At 38.0% G+C, this 20,051-nt stretch overlaps 1 protein-coding gene and 1 pseudogene across 2 annotated transcripts in view; both read right to left on the reverse strand.

The window, feature by feature from the left end:
• ITPR2 (inositol 1,4,5-trisphosphate receptor type 2) overlaps positions 1–20,051 on the reverse strand; it is a 477,037-nt gene that overhangs the window by 326,100 nt on the left and 130,886 nt on the right. For both annotated transcript variants that reach the window (XM_045811874.2, XM_087855710.1), the window contains 5 exons: positions 19,545–19,696; positions 16,291–16,390; positions 15,590–15,750; positions 5,770–5,911; positions 3,395–3,556 (listed from right to left, as the gene is read on the reverse strand). In XM_045811874.2, coding sequence (XP_045667830.1) covers positions 3,395–3,556; positions 5,770–5,911; positions 15,590–15,750; positions 16,291–16,390; positions 19,545–19,696 — 717 coding nt within the window. The remainder of the gene's footprint in view (positions 1–3,394; positions 3,557–5,769; positions 5,912–15,589; positions 15,751–16,290; positions 16,391–19,544; positions 19,697–20,051) is intronic.
• Positions 5,922–15,579, reverse strand: LOC148107795 (large ribosomal subunit protein eL21 pseudogene; annotated as a pseudogene).

Here is a 20,051-nt window from a genome sequence, read left to right on the forward strand (position 1 = left end):
AGGATAGCAACTTCAGATGGGGTAGACACTGAAGAAGTGATATTTGAGCCGGGATGGAAAAGATGGGAATGACCAAAAGGAGGCAGCCATGGGGAGAGAAACATCTAGGTAGACAGTGAAACCACACTCTTTCTGTTCTATAAACAAAGGTGGCCAGTGTAGCTACAGGGTAGTAAGTAAGGAGAAAATAAGAGCTGAAGTTGGCGAGGCAGCTCCTAGAGAGCCAGGGTAAAGGACCAAAATGTTATTCTAAGAGCAAGAAAAAGCCACTGGGAGTTTCAATCATGCATGATTTAATCTGCTCCTCATTCTTCACACTGACTCTCCTACATTCCAAGCCACTATTGCTCATGTCCCGCATTCCATGTACAAGCAAGAATCCCATACAACCATAGATACACTTGGTAAGCTTAACTAACCCCTTCCACAATCCATAGTTCTCACTTCAACTTCTTGGGGATTCTCCTTGGGAATGTACCTCTGGTTCTATGATGGGCAAACTTATTGATTGTGAAGTATTTTTGCCTTAGGTAAAATTTACTGGAACCTAGCTACTCCTTGAAAATGATACAGGTTGCACAAATCTAATTATATTCTAAGCAGCGATTCTGTGGCCTTTCAAAATGATAGATTTATATTGGGTAGCCAGTTAAGTAAAGTAAATGTCTTCTGTTAGTGTATCATTTTAAAGACATGTATTGATTTATACACTTTTATGACTATTGTAATCACACCCTAGTATAAGGCAAACTTCCAAGATATTTGATAAATAGATCAAGATACTGATAAAAAAATCAAATCAATTTAGAGGTTGTCACCAAAGTCTATAAATAATAATAACATTAAACACTTAGGTTAACACTAAATCACAAAAGAACTCCCTCTTAGGGCTCTATGCAATATAGATGAGGCTAAAGGAAAACAAGGTAATTATGCAAAATGTAGAAAGTATTTCTACTTATATTTTTAAATTATGTTCTAAAAACATCAGAAACCTGCTGTATGCTTAACAAAAGCATTCCTGATTCAAAAGAAATGAGAAAAACATTATTCAACTATCACTGAGATTGAACTGGAGCATGCATGAGAACATGAGGGAAAACAAAACCTAACCCTCAGTGGCAGCTGGTGATTCTTCTACTCTTTTGTCAGCTCAATGATCTACGCCTTGGGAAGACATCCCAAAAGAGAGAAAGAGTGCCCCCCACAGTCATATGCTCTAAAGAAACCCAGAAAGCAGGGCCCCTCAAGTGAATAATCATTCACCTGCAGTAGTGATGTGCCTGGGTCAGGTGAACTAAGAACAAAGAAGAGGAATAATTACAGGAGCAGAATATGTGTGTGTGTGTGTGGTGCGTGTTTCCACTTATCAGAAGGAGAAATTGCACCCACCTCAGCACACCAGGTGCAGGAGTCCCCAGCTAGGACTGAAAGGAGTGAGAAAAAATGTTGTATGCCAGATGAAGAAAGGACATCAGTTAAGATGTGCTGCCCAGGGAATCTACTAGAGACTAGCTGAACAACCAAACCCAAGATCTGGCACTGAAGCCAGAGCAGTGCTATAGAAAGAAGGTCCCTGGGACCCCTCCAGAGGCTGAGCACAATCACAAATGGCATACATTCTGAGCCCATGGGACTCAGAGCACCAGGTCAATTCTGTAGACTTGTTGCTTTTTACAGTTAATCTCTCCAACACAGCACTGCTTGGGTGTGTGGAGTGGTGGCATATCTAGCAAAGCAGATATTTCCAGACCCAAGAAGACAAATGAAGCTAACTGGCATACATGGAGCAACCTCTAGCCCCCATCTCTACCGCAGACCCCCACAGAATAACATGAGCCTTAATACTGGGGGACTTCTGGGACATTGATTCTCTGAGTGCTTGAAGGTCCACCATTTAATGTTCTGGAACTTGATTTTTCTTCCATTTTAATGGCATGCAGGGAAACTGGGGGAAATAATTTCAATGGCAGTATTTCCAATTGGAAGGAAGGCTGTTTATAATAGGATTATATTCAAAAGTCTTTAAGGATCTGTTTATATCGTCCCCTTCCTCACTCTTTTGCTCCTTGCCATATTATTTGTCTTCTAACTAGCCTGTTTTACATATTCTTTTTAGACCATTTTTCAATCTTGAAATAGAATTTTAAAGCCAATGTATTTTAACAGATTTTTCTTAAAGCAAATTCTTTTCTCTTGCCAAAAAACTTTCAAACTACTAAGAGGCAAAAAATGTGACGATTAAGAGTCTGGGTTTGAATCCTGGCCCCAGTGTTAGCACTGTGTAATCTTTGGCAAGTTTTTAACCTGTCTGTGCCTCAGTTCCTCATGTTAACTCAGTATTACCTGAGTTAAGTTATGAAAAGTGCTTAGAAATGAGCCTGGTAGAAAGCAAGCACTCAATAAACACTAGTGACTATTCCCAAATAAATGCCACACGCTAGGCCCCACATCCTGGCCTATACAGCTCAGCCCGACCTGCCTCACCAGCCCTCTCTCCCACTAAACTAAGAACGAAATTTACCAAAGACACATTCTTCTCCCAAACTGGCTAAGGGAAACACAGGATGCTAATTAAGGGAATGATCGTTAGTTTTAAACAATTTTATATTAAACAAATGCATATTATTAAACACATTGCAAAATACTGTGTGTTTTTAAGATAAAAATGAGACTTAAAGGAAATTTCACTTGCCATTGGCAACTTTATTTATAGCCCTAGGTTCCCTGTCCTCCACAATTAGGACTATCTTGGGACAAAAGTGCCCTTTCTAGCATCACCCACTCTCTCTTCATAGACCCTTTTTCACTGAAATGCCTGTTCCCATACGGTTTATGAAAATGAGTCTCATCCTCCTCAAACGCTTCCTTCTCCAAGCACCCTTCCTGGGCTCCCCCAGCCACAACAAGCTCTTCTCTCTTCTGAATTCCCATCATGCTGCCTTTTCTCTCTCGTGTCCCCTCATTGCCTCTCCCTTATGTTTCAGACATACCTGCCATATCTTCACCACCAGACGAGGAACTCTTTGGCCTGATGATGCAAACCTCACATGTTCCTAGAAATATCAAGAAATACCTCCCTCCTCTTTATATACTACACCCAGCAAAAACTGCCTCCTGCCTAGCAAAAACTAATACTGTGCACAAAGACCTCAGGCATCTTCTCACAAAGATTTTAATTGTACACGGAAGAATAAATACATATGTCAGCACAAAAATACTTACAGGTCATTTCATTCATATCAAACATTTCATTGCAGAGTGGAAATTCCCATTCCTCTTTTATGTATTTTAGAACGGTAACCAAAGAACCTTGCCTTTACTTGAAATGTTAAACAGAGGCAAAGATATTTAACAAAAATGTTAAACAGAGGCAAAGATGGTGGCCTCCAACCTGATTTTTCCGGTAGTCCTGCTGTGAATGTCTCAGCACACGGTAACACAGCCTCAGCATATACTTGTAGGGAGCGTATCTCTGGTCCCCCAGATCTTCGAGTCTCAGCATTGAGCCTTCTCCTGCCTTCTCCTTAAAGGGTGCTTTAAGAATCCCAAATACCTACCAGGAAAAAAAACAAAAAACACCTATTCTGATGAACGGAGGTGTATGTTTTACAAATAAATATATTGACTCAAAAACACTTTTGTAATATTTGAGTAGAATTCATGTAAAGGAAAAAGAAGATTTAGAATACAGAACCAACATATTAAGAAACAGAAAAAATACCTTTTAAAGGATTCCCTAAATTGACAAAAACATTTAAATAAAATATTTAATTTTGTTTAGAAATTATATTTTATTTAAAATAAGAAATATAGGGATGCCTGCTGGTGGCTCTGTCGGTTGGGCACCTGCCTTCAGCTCAGGTCATGATCTCGGGGTCAGCCTGTGTCAGCCTCCCTGCTTCTCCCTCTCCCTCTGCTCCTCCCCCTGCTCATTCTCTCCTTCTCTCTCTCAAATAAATAAATAACATCTTTCTAAAAATAAAATAAAATAAAAAATATAAAGATGTCGGGTTGTACCAAATTACATGAACATATTCAAATGAACTAAAAATAGTTTCATTTCTGTAGGCTTTATAATTACTTCTATTGTGTTCTATAACTTTCTAAAATCAAAATATAAAGAAAACATTTACTTTTCATCTGAAATCGACATCAGAAAATTACCTCCAAGTACTGCTTCTAAACCTCTTTTGGAAAGAGTTCATTTTTCGTTCTTGGTACATAAAGATGTCGCCAAATCAATGAATGTATCAGGATTCAAATAAATAAAGTGCCACATGGGCAACTGTGTTAGGTAATGACTCACATTATACCAAGGTTAGCAGCTGGGAAATATTTAAAAAGAATTGAGGAATCTAACTCTTTTAGGCAGCAGGAGAGCAGGTAAGGTCACCTAGGGATGAGCTGGTAGGATGAGTAAATTGTTTATGAAAGAGCACCTACACAAGGGCATGAGTATTAATACAAGAAAGCAAAATAGAACGGAATCACCTTTGGTAGTTCATGAACTACAATACAAATTAACGTTACTTCAGTACTTTTATATTCACTAAACCTTGAATTTTATATTTAAGATATGGAAATAAAAGATTAGACATAGGCTGGTTGAAATAATATTAGTAAATCATTCAAGGTCCTAAAAGTCCTTGAAATCAAATGTTTTATACAAAAGAATGCTAATGGCAGAAAAGCCTTCGTCTCATTAGATTTGCAACCTTTATTTTCTTTGAGAGAAATGTTGATTTTATATTTTCAGACAATCAGCTATAGAATATTAATTGGCAATATGTCTACTGTTCTCCTTTCCCAACTCCCCAAGAACACGTATATTAATAACACAATTTTTTATTTTTAAGTATCTTCCTTGAGTTCACAATTAATGCAGAAGCCTATTACTTTGTACAGCAATTAACCAAATTAAAAAAAAAAACACATAAGGTAGGCATGCCCATATCTGCATATTATCGGGAAGTGAATTAATTTATTGGTGTGTTATGAACAATATCAGAAAGACATAGTATAGGTGCAGCTCTAGACTTCCAGGAAACAAGCTGGAATATTGTACAGAGCACTTGGGAGCTGATGAATAGACTGCCCTACTTTCCTAGGGAAGTGAGGGACAGAAGTTGGAGTAGATGGAGATGGCACTTTCCAAGTTATCTGGGAAATTCTACCTAGGAAATTATTTCAGCACATTTTCTGAAGATAGTCTGACCTGCAGGTTTTGTGAGAGGTCGGCAGGAGGTTGTCTCTAAGATGGCTCCAGTGATCCCTGCCTCCTGGAATTCACACCCTTATGCAAGCAATCCTGTCTCCTTGACTGGGGGCTGGATTTACTGACTCCCTTCTAACAGAACACAGTACAACTGATGAGTCGTTACTTCTCAGATTAAGTTATAAAAGAGACTGTGACCTAGGTTCTCTCTTGGATCCCTCGGAAAGAAGCTTCCGAGTCTTGAGGCCATCCTACTAGAGGCCTGCGAGAATGAGCTGGGAGGCGAATCGTCTCCCATTCAAGCCTGAGATGATCACAGCCCCAGCCAGCACCTTGACTGCGACCTCCTGAAAGACTGCGAGCAAGAACCACCCACCTAAACCACGCCCAGATGCCTAATCCACAGAAACTGTGAGACTAGTATCTGTGGTTTTCAGCCATGAAGTCTTGGATAATTTGTTACACAGCAACGGTTAACGAACACAAGGACTTTCCTGATGCTATAATTCAAAAAAATTAAATATGCAAATGTAGTACATGAAAACATTCACCTGTGCCAATATGTTTTGTTCCCTCATTAATTTTTGACGTTCTCGGTTTGGCTTACTGATAACCACATCCAGAACTTCTTGTCCATTATTAAGTACATCGGCCACAAAGAAGATGAGGTCTTCCAATAATTTGGTTACAAACCTATCATAAAATGAAAAGGAGATTTTACTCTAATTTTGGAAAATATTTTTTTAATAAACACTAAAGACTGAAACACTGGAACATCGAGAGTATTTTGTAATAAAAATTCTTTCATCAACAAAATATCTAATTCAGTTTACCTAAATCTTTACAAAGAACATGGCTTCTCCAGCTTCTCCAGCCCCCCTCCTGCCTCCAGTTCTAATCAAGTATTTGCAAAGACAATTATGAAATAAAGCCACATGAGCCCCAACAGGAGATGAGTTGATAGGCTAACACCACCAGATCCTTTCTATGACTGACCAGCTTAGAAGAGTATTTCTGCTTAAGGGAGAACAGCTCAATTTCTAAATTTCTAAATTCAAATTATTTTTCTACTGTTGACTCAAACTACATTTCCTAATCCTCACCACACTTCTATGTCTCCAATGAACAGAATAGGAAAAACCTAAATGATCTGTGAACAGATTCAGAGCAAGCAATCAGCTGCTCTAAACTGCTCTTAAACTATTACCTGATCTACAAAAACCATAGTATTCTAAAATCGTACACTAACATTCCCCTTTAACTCTACATTTTATTTATTATTTTAACTATTACTTGAACTTCAGCGGCATTTAGAATCTGAAGTATCTTGAAAACCCTTCCTCCCTTAGCTATTTTCTACGTCCTTCTTCTATCTGCCCTTTATCATGTTCCATATGAATTTTTAAATTTGTTCTAATTTTTGAAAAATTTTGTCCAGCAAATACATATTCATATCTTTATCCATATACTTCAGCATAATCATTCACTATTATTAGCATGGTCAATCATGATCACATCAATAAGAAAACTAGAATAGAAGACGCTCAACAAATCCAGAGAAATGCAGAATGGATTCAGTTAGGAAACATCTTGATCTGTCTCCAGATTTACCTCCTCAAAGAGAATGTAACTTTCTTGGAGCCAAATGGACATACCCTAATCCAGAATTTAGCCACCTACAGGCAAATTTCAGCCTATTTCCAGGAATCATAAATTCTACTCCAACCTTCCAGAGATTCTATGTTTTCTTGGGGTACCTAATTTAAACTTTAACCCAATCTGTTTCTTTTTGAAAATGTGCCTGTGTAGGATTTACTCACATAACCTTTGAGGGCAACCACAGAAATGTCAACTATGATTTGTGTGCATTGAAATGTGGTATGAATTTCTTTTGAAATTGTGACTTAATGTCTTCCAAATCATTCTGGTATTCCTAAAAATAAAAATTATTTTGAGCTCAGGTTTCTTCAACCAACTGAAATTAAGTTGAACTTCAGTTGCTATCTGTTCAATCTATAAGTCCAGTTTGAGCATAAATATATGTACTTTCTTTTAAAATTATCAATATTCTTTTTCTCCTATTTCAAGTTAAGTGTGTTCCAATGTTTAGACATCTAAGAAAACACAACTGTGGGACAACTACAAATCACTCTGCTTCAAAGTCTTCCAAATGGCCTGAGTTGGTGACAGTTAACTGGAATGATGATCAAGACAATGAAGAGGGTTAATGAAGGATCACTATATATTCGCCCTGCTTACATAGCCTGGCTCCTCTGATGATGGGGCAATGCAAGGCAAGAAAACCAGTCTTGTCTTTTGACCTGAAACTGTTGAAACCCTTTTCCCCCCTTTTCACCTCAAGCACCCCATCTGTGGCAAAGCAACTGGGTTTTTTTCAGTTTGGATCAAACTCCAATTCTATACTCAGAAGTGATTTTGTCCTACTAATTCACTCAATCTTATTAATTTGCTTGTACTAAAAACTTTTTGTGAGACTTTGTCATATGGCAATGATACATAAAATATATTTTTGAAAGATATACCTAAAAAAAATAAAAAGTTTTGTGGATTAGGACCAAAGTAAGAAAAACACGGTGATAAGCAAAGATATTGTTCAATCCTTGAAAGATAACCACGACAGAAAGCACATAGTAGGGAACTAAGTTGAAGATGTGAAAGCAGATATTAAAGCAGGGATTTTCCACCTTTTAAACGAACCTTAAAACTTTGGTGGCCCCTTTTCAGCTCTGGCTACACAGTGGTAGGAGGAAAGAGAGGAAACTCATGACAGGACTGGACCTCGCCACCTGTGATCTCAGCAACTGAGCCTCAAAATACCATAGGACATGGACTCTTGGTCCTCAATTTCAGATCTGGCTCTAAACTAGCTGAAACATGCCAAGTAGAGGCAACCATGAAACTGATAGAGGAGATAAGTAAATGCAGAGAAAGGAAAAGCAAAAACCACCCACCTAAGAAGACCCTGCATATTCAAATTCCAAAGCACATGAGGAAAAAGGACATGAAGCCTGACCCATCAAATGTAAAAATCAAGAGGCCGTGGCTCAATCAGTTAAGTGTCTAACTCATGATTTTGGCTCAGGTCATGATCTCATGATGTCATGGGATTGAGCCCCATGTTGGGCTCTGCGCTCAGCGGGGAGTCTGCTTGAAGATTCTCTCCCTCTGCCCCTCTCTCCACTTGTGCTCTCTCGAGTGCACTCTCTCTCTCTCTCTCAAATAAATAAATCTTTTAAAAAAATCAAGAGGCCAATTCATTACCAACAAAATGCAAGAACAATTTCAAAATAACTTTTAAATAAGTTTTTTCAATCACCAAAGAGATAAAGAAAGCAATTATAGATAAAAAAGACAAACATACCTTAAAAAGGCAGATACAAGTGAACAGGTAGATATACAAAAGAACCAACAGAAATCTGAGAAATAAAATTATAATCATTTAAATAAAAATCTAATTCATGAAAGTAAACTATTCTGCACACATTCTAAGAAAAATTAGTGATTTGTAGGATAGTATCAAAAAAATCAATCCAGAAAGATTTAAAAAGGAAAATTCTAAAAGGAGAGTTAAGAGATAAGGAGGATGAATTAAGAGGATCCAAAATACATTTAATAGGAGTTCCAAGAGAGAGGAAAGAGGGAAACGATAAAGAGGTAGCATTTGAAAGAAAATGGCTGAAAACATTTCAGAATTAAAGGAAAACATAAGCATACAAAGTTTACTTTTACTTTACATGTCAGGTGGGGAAAAAAATTAAACTTCCTTATGTTAAAAAAAAAAAAGGTTTTATTAATGAACTCATAGATACAGAGAACAGATTGCCAGAGGTGAAGGGTAGGGAGTGAGTGAAATGGGTGAAGAAAGTCAAAAGGTACAAACTTCCAGTTATAAAATAAGTAAGATCTGGGGGCATAATGTACAACACAGCAGCAATATTAATAATACTGTATCCTATATCTGGAAGTTGCTATGAGAGTAAATCTTTAAAGCTGTCATCACAAGAAAAAAATTTCTCTAAGTCTGTATGGTGACAGATGTTAACTAGACTTAATGTGGTGATCATTTCACGATATACACAAATACCAAATAAAAATGTTGTATGCCTGAAACGAATATAATGTTGTATGCCAACTGTACCTCAGTTTTTAAAAATGCATTAAAAATTTCTTTGTAAACACACCAGAGTAAAACTTCAGGACATCAAAGACAAAGTGTACAAAATTACCAAAAAGCAAAGAAAAAAAGGTCAATAAAGTAAAAAATTCTATCAGCAAAAGACTTCTTAATGAAAATAAAATATGTCTGAAAATAGTGATATTATAATTTTAAAATACTAAATGAAAATAACTGTCAAGCTAACATTCTCTATGTAATTAAAGTAGCACTTAAGAATGGCAGTAAAGTAAATATATTTCCATATATTTAAAAATTCAGAAGATCTATAACCCACAGCCGCTGACTGAATGGCTTAAAGAATAAATTTCAGCAAAAAGAAAAGTGAACCCAGAGAAAAGATGTGAGGAGCAAGATGCAAGCAGAAGAGGTAAAATATAACAAGAAATACAATTCATAGTAAAAATAATTTTTAGAAATAAAAATTTTAATAAAAAAGGTGGTATATCATAATTTGCATGACACATCTACTCCTTTGTAGATATCAACTATTATAAAATGAAAATTTTAAATAAAAACAATAAACACAGAACTATGGTTCTAGACACATATTCTAAGAAAGATGAGGAGAACATCAGTGCATAATTAAACCATTCTGAGATACTTTACTCCCAAGGACAGAAGAAATAAGTATTTAATAGCTTCAAATTTTATAGGAAAGAATATGCAGTTAAAATGTATGAAAAGAACTTAAGGGCAATTGCTAAAAAATAGCAACATAACCTAAAGCTTTTAATCCAGTAGAGGGAAAGGGAAAATGGGGAGAAAAATATAAACTTTACCAATTTAACAAAAAGCAAGAAAGTAGAGGGAAAAGAAAAAAAGCTACACTAAAGAAAAAAATTAGAATAAATCCAAACACATTATTTTGTGGTTTTTTTTAATATTTTATTTATTTATTTGAGAGAGAGAGAGAGTGAGTGAGCACGAGAAAGAAGGAGCAGGGGGAAGGTGGAGGGAGAAGCAGACTCCCCACCAAGCAGGGAGCTTGATGCGGACTCAATCCCAGCACTCCAAGATCATGACCTGAACCACCCAGGCACCCCTAAACACATTATTTCTTAAATGCAAAATAATTTAAAGACTATCAGATTCAATTTCAGCTATTTATTTATTTATTTATTTATTTATTTATTTATTTATTGTCCTGAGGTCTTCTATCTATTTTTTTTATACTTATCGCGCTGTGAATTCATACATAATGGGTTCCAGCAGCTCAGGCTCCTTTCCATTGGCTCTCACAAAGTGTGTTTCTCTGGGCGGAACAGGCTGGAGCTTCAGTTAAACCCAAGTACCTTTCTCTTCGGCTTCCTTCTTTTCCTGATCATTTTCCTTCACACCCTGCAGGCAGCTATCTCTGTTCTTTGAGTGCTCAATATGCATTAATCCTCTTGGCAAGAGTCTTGCCTTTAACTTGTTTGTCTACAACAATTCCAACAGCATGCTGGGTAACGTTGTGGACTCTTCAGTTTTGCCATCGTAACGTTGTGTGGGTGTTCCTTTTTGAACAGTGCCCATTCCCTTGATGTTCACAATATCACCTTTCTTGTAGATTTGCACGTACATGGCCACAGGAACCACTCTGTGTTTTCTAAAAGGCCTGGAGAATACAACAGGGGTCCTTCCTCTTTCCCTTTGTGTTGGTCATTTTGGCGAATTACTGGAAGATGGCGGCTCCAGATGGAGGGGATCAAATTAGGTGAGGAGTTAAAATGGTGGAGTAATAGGGGGACCCTGTGCTTGTCTTATCCCTGGAACACATCTAGGTAAAGTATCAAATCATTCTGAACACCCAAGAAATTGATCTGAGGACTGAGAGAATAGTAGAGGGAGAAAAGAGAGCAGATAAGATTTTTAAAATCTAGCTCTCTGGGGGCACCTGGGTGGCTCAGTCAATTGAGCGCCCAACTCTTGATTTCGGCTCAGGTCATCATCTCAGGGTCATGAGACAGAGCCCCACATTGGGCTCTGTGCTCAGTGGGGAGTCTGCTTGAGAGTCTCTCTCTCTCTCTCTCTCTCCACTATCCCTCTGCCCCTCCCCCCCAGCACTCACTCTCTCTCTCTCATAAATAAATCTTTTAAAAAAATAAAAAAATAATAAAAAATAAAATCTAGCTCTCTGCCACTCACAAGAGACATTACTAAAACAAAATGCCCAGGAAATCTGAAATAAACTGCTATTCGAAAAGAGGATTTAGACAAATACTCGACAAAAGATAGCTAGTATAGCAATAGTACTATCAGGCAAATAAAATTTAAGGAAAAATGACATTGCTAAGGAAGATACTAACTTTGAATTACAAGGATATCTGATCTGAAAAAACAAACAAACAAGGATATCTGATCTGGTGATTCCACGTGGGATGACCGCTATTCTAGATCCTGAGTTTCTATCGTGAGCAATCAGAACCAACCTCAAGCCAGTAAACTGCATAAAAACATGGCCACGGTCTGTGCTGTTCACTACCACATTATGAGCGTGTGTGCGTGGCATATACCAGGAGTTCAATAAACATGACTTAATTATAGCTCTGAACTATAAATGCTGGCAGAAGCCCACATCTCTTTCTGGACCCTCAGAGGTTAAACATGGTGCCGAAATTCTGGTTTATGACTGTATGCATCACTTCTTCCAGCTCTGAACAGCACTTAACCCCCTCCATTCTCTCTCCCTCCCAGCCCCCAGCATGCTCCCAATGCTCTCTACTTTGTTGGCGCAACTATGCACAATAAGATCAGAAACGGCGGGTGCGGATCTGGGAGCCTAGCCCAGGAGCTTGCGCCTCCAGAGGCCATTCCTGGGGCGAGCAAAGGGGGAGCTACGAGACAGAATTCAAACAACACAGGCATTTTGAGCTAGATCTGCAATATTCTAACATCTTCCCTCTGACCTTGTCTCATTCTTTCTGGTTTTGAGTAAAAGAAGATTTAATAATAACTTCATTCTCCAGAGGGGGGGAAAAAGTCAGAGTTGTGAGGTATTTTCAGAAAGAATTTTATATTGCATTCTAAAACAGAGAAAATAATGTAAATGCATTCAAGTACGCCAATAAGTCCCACCATACTGACAGGCAGCTTTGAATGAATTTTGATGGGAGATGACTTTCCTAAAATTACTAAATTAAGATCAATAATTGCAACTTCATAGGCATATTTCTCTTTGCTGTAATGTTTCTCCTCTAAAACATGGGGAAAGAAGCATGGAAAATAAAAATGCATGATCTCTGCTCAGTTCTGAGTCCAGGACCATCCTTCAAGAATCATGAGGGGTCAAGATTCTCTCTGGCAGAAACTGACGAGCAAATTGCTTGGGGTTACAACCAATGAGGGAGGGCTCATATCTGTTCTTGTCCTCTTCTTCAAGAAACACCTTACTGTCAGTAAGGGAGACTTTTTAAGTGAGGCTGAGTAAATTTCTGTGCATCTGTGAGAGTGACAGAGACAAAGGAATGGATTCAACCAAAGGAAGCATTGATAGAAAACAGGCCGATAAAAAGTGCTATGTGCATATCGGATCCCGTCACATGTCGTGACCCAGCTCGGATATCTAAGTACCTATCGTCCAGAAGAGCGGGGCAGTTGTTTCGGCTTCTGCCCTTCATTTATTTTCTCCAACAAAGTTTGAGGTACGATTGAATATAATTATTTTCAATAGTTATTTCCAAATTCACGTTTGTGAGGAAAAACAGAGGTAAGAACTGAAAGTAAGCTGAGAAACAGCGATTCCATTTGTTTGCCTATTTGTGATGTTTTCCTACGAATGAGGGTGGGAAAAAGCAAGCTGGATTTTTGTTCCTTTGTATTATAAGAGATACATCTAAAAGTTCATAAAACATAAATGTTTAGTTATGGAATACTTCTAAGGTGACCCCATAAAGCCACCACCCGGAGCAAGAAATGGAACAAGGCAGGAGCCTCCTTGAATCCCTTCCCTCTATAAGGGGAGCCCCATCCTGATTTTTCTGACAATTATTTTCTTGCATTTCTTCATAGCTCTGCCAATTGCTTAAGCACTCCAAAGAAATAGAATTTCCTTTGCTCACTTTTGAACTGTACAAATAGTATCACAGTGAATGTATCTGTGTCTAGTCCTTGCTTAGTCTCAAGTGCATGTTGTTACATGGATGCAGTTCATTTATTGTCATTGCTGTACTGTATTCCATCACATGAACTTATCAGAATTGTATTCACCTATTCAACTGGTGATGAACACGGGATGGTTTTTTAAGTCTGGGGTTGTTGATAATAAGGCTGAACATTCTTAAACACGTGTCCTGCTGCACACGTGTAGGGGCTTCTTTTGGACAGATGTTCAAAAACATGCAGCCTAGGAGAAGAACTGGTGAGTCATGGAGTGTGTGTATGTGCGTGTGTGCGTGTGGTAAGAACGCTTATGAGATCTACCCTCTTAACAAATGTTTAAGTGCACAGTACAGTATTGCTAACTACAGGCACAATGTCGTACAACAGATTACCTTGTATAAATCACAGTTTATATCTATTAAATAAGAACTCTTCATTCCCCCCTTCCCACTAGCCCCTGGCAACCACCATTCTACTCTGTTTCTTTGAGTTGGACTATTTTGCAGCATTATTCACAACAGCTAAGATATGGGAACAACTTAAATGTCCATTGATGGATGAACATTTAAAGAAAATGTTATTTTATACATACAATGGAATATTATTCAGCTTTAAAAAAGAAGGAAATACTGTCGCATGTGACAACATGGGTGAACCTAGAAGACATTACGCTATGTGAAATGAGCCAGTCACAGGACACACACTGCATGCTTCTGCTTATATGAGGAGTGATTTCTTTAAGTTTGCAAGCGACTGTCAAACTATTTTCCACAGTGGGGCACCTGAGTGGCTCAGTTGTTAAGCGTCCGCCTTCAGCTCAGGGCGTGATCCCAGAGTCCTGGGATCAAGCCCCACATCGGGCTCCTCTGCTGGGAGCCTGCTTCTTCCTCTCCCGCTCCCCCTGCTTGTGTTCCCTCTTTCGCTGGCTGTCTCTATCACTGTTAAATAAATAAATTAAAAAAAAAAAAACTATTTTCCACAGTGTTTATACCAATTACCATCTCCCCAGCTGTGATGAGAGTTCCAATGTAGGAATGCCTGGGAAATTGACAAAAAGCTTTTTCTTGTTCGAATGTAAAGGTGTATAGCAGATCATCAAGAAGGGAAATATAGAGAATATTTGTGCCCTGGTGCACTGAAAACATATAGACTTTAAAACCACACATGATCAGGGTCGCCTGGGTGGCTCAGTCAGTTAAGCATCTGCCTTCGGCTCAGGTCATAATCCTGGGGTCCTGGAATTGAGTTCCGCATCGGGCTCCCTGCTCAGCGGGGAATCTGCTTCTTTCTCTCTTTCTCTCTCTCTCTCTCTCTCTCTCTCTCTCTCTCTCTCCCACTCTCTCTCAAATAAATAAAATCTTTCTAAAAATTTTAAAAATTAAAAAAAATAAAACCACACATGATTAAATCCCCCACTTACATAAAATGAGAATAATGTCCATCTCAGAACTATTTGAAGGAGTAGATAAAATATATTTACAGTACCAACACAAAGGAGGAATGATAAAATTGACAGCTATCAGTAGCATTCCTTTCTCAACTATCTCCAGAACCAAAGTTGAAGAATCAAGGATCCAGTTTCTCTGTGGAAGTTACAAGGGCAGAGTACTATACCTTGCAGATTGTTTTCTAGTATTTATTTTGTGGTACCAGAGCAGACAAATGTGTCTTGAATAAATAAGAATACCAAAACATAAAACTTCTTTTAGGACTTTTAGAACTCTTATAATAATAAATAATAATAAATAAGTAAGAATACCAAAACATGACACTTCTTTTAGGACTTTTAGAACTCTTAAATCTAAATATTAAATGAAGTACAAGTCTTTTATGAAACATTTAAAAGGAAAGGATTGGTGAATAAAAAAACAACTGCCTTCAAGCCAAGCTAAAATGGAAAAAGTGAATATTCTACCAGATTTTAATGTCACCATTTTCATTCACTCACCATGATCTGCTGATTCGGAAGCAGGTGTGCTGCTATGGAGACCATTCTAAATATTCCCTTAGAGTCATTCATTCACTTGAGGTTTACCACAAGAGTTGACAACTGATTCTTGATGATTTAAGAGCCATTTTAAAAAGTTACTAACCTCCTTTCATTCTGAGTTATTGTACCATTTTCCAGCTTTTTAACTGTGGTCGCCAGCACTTTATTTGCATCATTGGCAAAGTCTAAGTCTCGGACCTCAGACAACGGGACAGACACAATGGCAAATGCTTCTTTATCTTCTTTTGTCTGGCAAGTTCCAATCTGCAATGTGTTTTTTCCATTCAGATCAGTTGTTTTTTTTTTTTTAATAACTATGCAATTTTTTTCAGGTCCTAACACATCTTAATACTGTTTAAGAAAAATCAGACAGGAATAGTTCATCCACACACAATAATTCCCACATGCATCATCCACTATGAAAGACTGGAGGGACACACAGATTTTCCATGCCCATTTCCTGCCTTGTTCCCAAAGCCCACCTAGAACCATATCCTCTCACATTTGCCCTTCGGTTCAGTGTCAACAATGTAGAGAGAAAGTACTCCTGGAATCTTCTCCCCTTTCTATATGCTGCTCCTACGATTTGGGTATGTGTGCTGCATTCTCCGGAATCACAGCCTGACAGCAGCCAAGCCACTTAGTTCAGCGACCAAAGCAACTGGCGGAATGAATACCTGATGAAATTAATTGCAATAATCTCTAATATTGGCAAAGATGGATTGTAAGGAACATGCCAATCACCCCCTGATCCTAATCACACAACATCTGGCTACAAATTAAACCACTCTCAAGAACATTTACCTTCAACATAACAGGTCTCTCTTCATCTGTGTCTATGGGGATGCTAGTACTTGTTACCCATGTGTTGGTACATAAATGCCTCAACCGAACATATGAGTTCCTAAAAGCAAAACACAAAAAAACAGATCATAAAAAATTAGCACACTTACATATTAACATATTTTAACAGTTGCATACATGATATGAATAGATTTCAGACTAGTAATTGACTTGAGTATAGACCAGTCTGGTTTAAGAAAAACTTCTGAGTCAGAGACAATTTCAAAGCATGTAGTATTATTACCTAGACCAGTGGTTCTCAAAGTGTGGTTCTCAAAGTGTAATCAGCATCACCTGGGAAATTGTTAGAAATGCAGTTTCTGGGCACCTGAGTGGCACAGTCAGTTAAGCACCAATTCTTGGTTTCGGCTGGGGTCGTGAACTCAGCATCTCAGGATCCAGCCCTGTGTCAGGCTCCATGCTTTGGCATGGAGTCTGCTTGGGTTTCTCTCTCTCTCTCGCTCTCTCCCTCTACCCCTCCCACTCCCCTGCTCTCTCAGGTGCTCTCTTTCTCTCTGGAATAAATAAATTAATTTTTTTTTAAAAAAGATGCAAATTCTGAAGCTTCATCGCAGTGCTCTGAATCAGAAACTCTGAAGGTAGGGCCAACAGTGAGTATCTTTGCAGCCTCCCCAGGCAATGCCGATGTGAGAACCACTGAGCAGCCACCTCAGCTAACACTGCTATCTGATCGGAGGCCCTTCTGTAACTTAACCATCTGCATGTAAAAGCATATACAGCCAATCTTCATTATTTGCAGATTCTGTACTTGTGAATTCATCTACTCACTAAAATGTATTTGTAACCCCGAAGTCAACAGTCAGGGCATTTTTGCAATCATTCTTGGACATGGACAGGGTGGCAAAAAAATCTTGAGTCCCCACTATGCACACTCCCCATGAGGCTGAACAAGGCAATGCTCTGCCTTCTCATTTCTGCTTATACTATAAACAAGCGTCCTTTTCAGGGTCTAGGTAGTGCCATGTTTCTCCACATTTCTGTGCTTTTTGTTGATGAGCTTGCTGTTTAAAACAGTCCCAAGAATAGTGCTGAACAGCTGTCCAGTGGATTCTACGGACAAGACTGGGATGTGCCTTATGGAGAAAATACTCGTGTTAGATAAGCTTCACTGGCGCATGAGTTATAGTGCTGATGGCTGTAAGTTCGATATTAATGAATTAACAATACATATTAAATAAAACGTCTTTTAAACAAAAATACACATAACACAAGGTTATGTGATATTGACTGATGAAAATATTGGGACCAGAGGCTCACAGGAACCTACTCCCATATTTCTTCTAGGAACAGTGGCTCAGTATTTGCTAATTCAATGAACTGGGAAAAACAAGAATCAAATGTATATGAACTGTGAGGGAACACCTGAGAAAGGACAGCTAGAACTTCACCCAACTCAAACATTACCATTTTAGTGAATCTTTTATTATCATCATTTCTTTAACAAATATGTGTAAAAATGTCTCTTCAAAATAAACATCGTGGTAAGTTCTGTGCCTCCAAGTTGCTGACAGCTCAGTAGGAAATATAAGACATAAATAAATCGTATAACATGAGGCAAAAAGCATTAAGGCCAAGAAGACAGAACCAAATAAAACAAGGGCCTCCGGGAAAGAGCGGTTCACTCAGCATCATGGTTCTGCTCATTCATAAAGGTAGATACAACAGAGACTGAGTTTCGAAAATCTAAAATAGCACAAACCAATCCTTGTACAAATAATCACAAATTTACCACTAATTTACCTCTCATTTACCACTTATCATGGGTCTGTGCACTTTATAGAGAGATTCTTTTACCATTTCCTTATGCAAACTTTTTTGGTTAGAGTTCAAGAGGGACTCCATTTCTGCTGAGTTAAAATCTAAAATGATTGAAGTTATAGTAACAATTGATTAAGATTCCAAAACTCAAAAGAGAAGGCCAGCAACCCAGATCAGGGAAAACTCTCAGACAGGATGTCTTTACAGGCTTATAACACTGGAACAGGAAAGCATGAGCAACAGCTGCTATAAAGTCAAGATTGGGCAGCATTTCTCATGAACAAGAATAACAAGGAAACACCTTGGGAAGTTCAGGAGGAGTGTTTCTCGAAAGTGCTAGTGCAGCAACCCTCCCTGGATGTAACCTACACAACAGCGTCTGCATCTCGTGTAGGTACCTTCAGTATAACCAATGCCATCTTCCCAAGGCCAAGTACAATAACGCTCTATCAAGGACAATTCAGAACCATCCCACTAGATCTAATGATATGGGCAAGACTCCTCGATATACCTAGAGAGTGCATCATAGTGCATCGTACTGCAACTGTTGGAAGATAGACAGTTGCAGGCAAAAGAGCTTAAATTAAAATAATCAAATCCAAGCAAAAGAATGTAAGACCTTCTCTTACAGTAAGTTCTGGCTACCTCATTACCAGTTCCACTTCCCCACCTGTCACCCACTTAGGTCCAATTGGTTTCCTAGCTGGTCCTTTAACACACCTAGTAAATTTCAAGATTTTTCCATTTCATATTCCTGCTGCTTGAAACACTCCTAATGGGAAGACCTGATGTCTCAAAACATTCAGGTCTTTTCTCAAATGTCCTAAATCAGAGAGGCCATTTCTGAACATCATACCTAATACAACTCTCTCTGCAATTTTTTTTTTCAAAGCATTTTTATTACCCGACCTTCTATTTTATGTTTACTTGTCCATTGTCTCCTCCTCATTTGAATTTAAGTTTGTTCAGTTCTCTTCCCCATGCCAAGGGCAATGTCTGTTAAGTTCAATAAAGATTTACTGACTGAATGACTAAATAAATGAACAAATGGATGAATGGATAAATGAATGAATGAAAGAAACCTGGAATTTGACATAATAGAAATAAATGATATAAGTATTAATAGAAATGCTCCTAGATCATTTTTCATGTTAGTAACCAAAGGCCATACAAGTAATAAGAATAAATAATTCTTATGAATTTTTCAGAATTTCTTTGGTCCTGCACATTTATTTATGAGAATAAAACAAACTATATGAATCTTCTCACAAAAGAGGCATGATTTTTACACACTGGTTCTTTACTTACGCTTGCGCTTTTGATATCACAAAAATTCTATTAACATTATATATTAATTCCTTACCTCCCATTACAATTACTCAAAGAACATATATATACATATATACATACATATATGTTTGTTTGTTTGTTTTTACCTTGGAACCAGGCAGTCAGCTCTCTGAAGAGTTGTGGCATCCAGTTCAAAAAGGGACGCAATGTCATTTCCATGTGGGACTGAGACTAAAGTATACATGATCTTCTCCCCAGCCTGGCGTTTCTTCTTTGAAGTTGGAAGATCTCCATCTCTCTATTGAGGAGATACAAAGTTACTTACTTTTAACAGGTTTCTTACTAAATTCTCCAATTAATCAGGAGACAAGATTTAAATCTACCCATTATTTCTTCATTGGATCAAAAAGATGTCTGTTTCACGTCATCCAGAGAGAGCAGGTCAGGCCTGACAGCCGTGGAGATAATTATTATCAATAGTGATAAGTAACACACTCCTGGAGAGATGGCTTGATCTGGGCAAATTATCAAAGCACTAACAGTCATAATAGTTGTGTTCCCTTACCTTGTCTTAAACCTATTTACATAGTAGTTTTGACCACTCCACATTTAAAACAAATAGAAGAAATAGTGTGTAGAATCATCTAGATTTC

Source organism: Ursus americanus, chromosome 25 (assembly GCF_024610735.1).
Source record: "Ursus americanus isolate L20-20 chromosome 25, mUrsAme1.1.p, whole genome shotgun sequence".
Taxonomy (NCBI): domain Eukaryota; kingdom Metazoa; phylum Chordata; class Mammalia; order Carnivora; family Ursidae; genus Ursus; species Ursus americanus.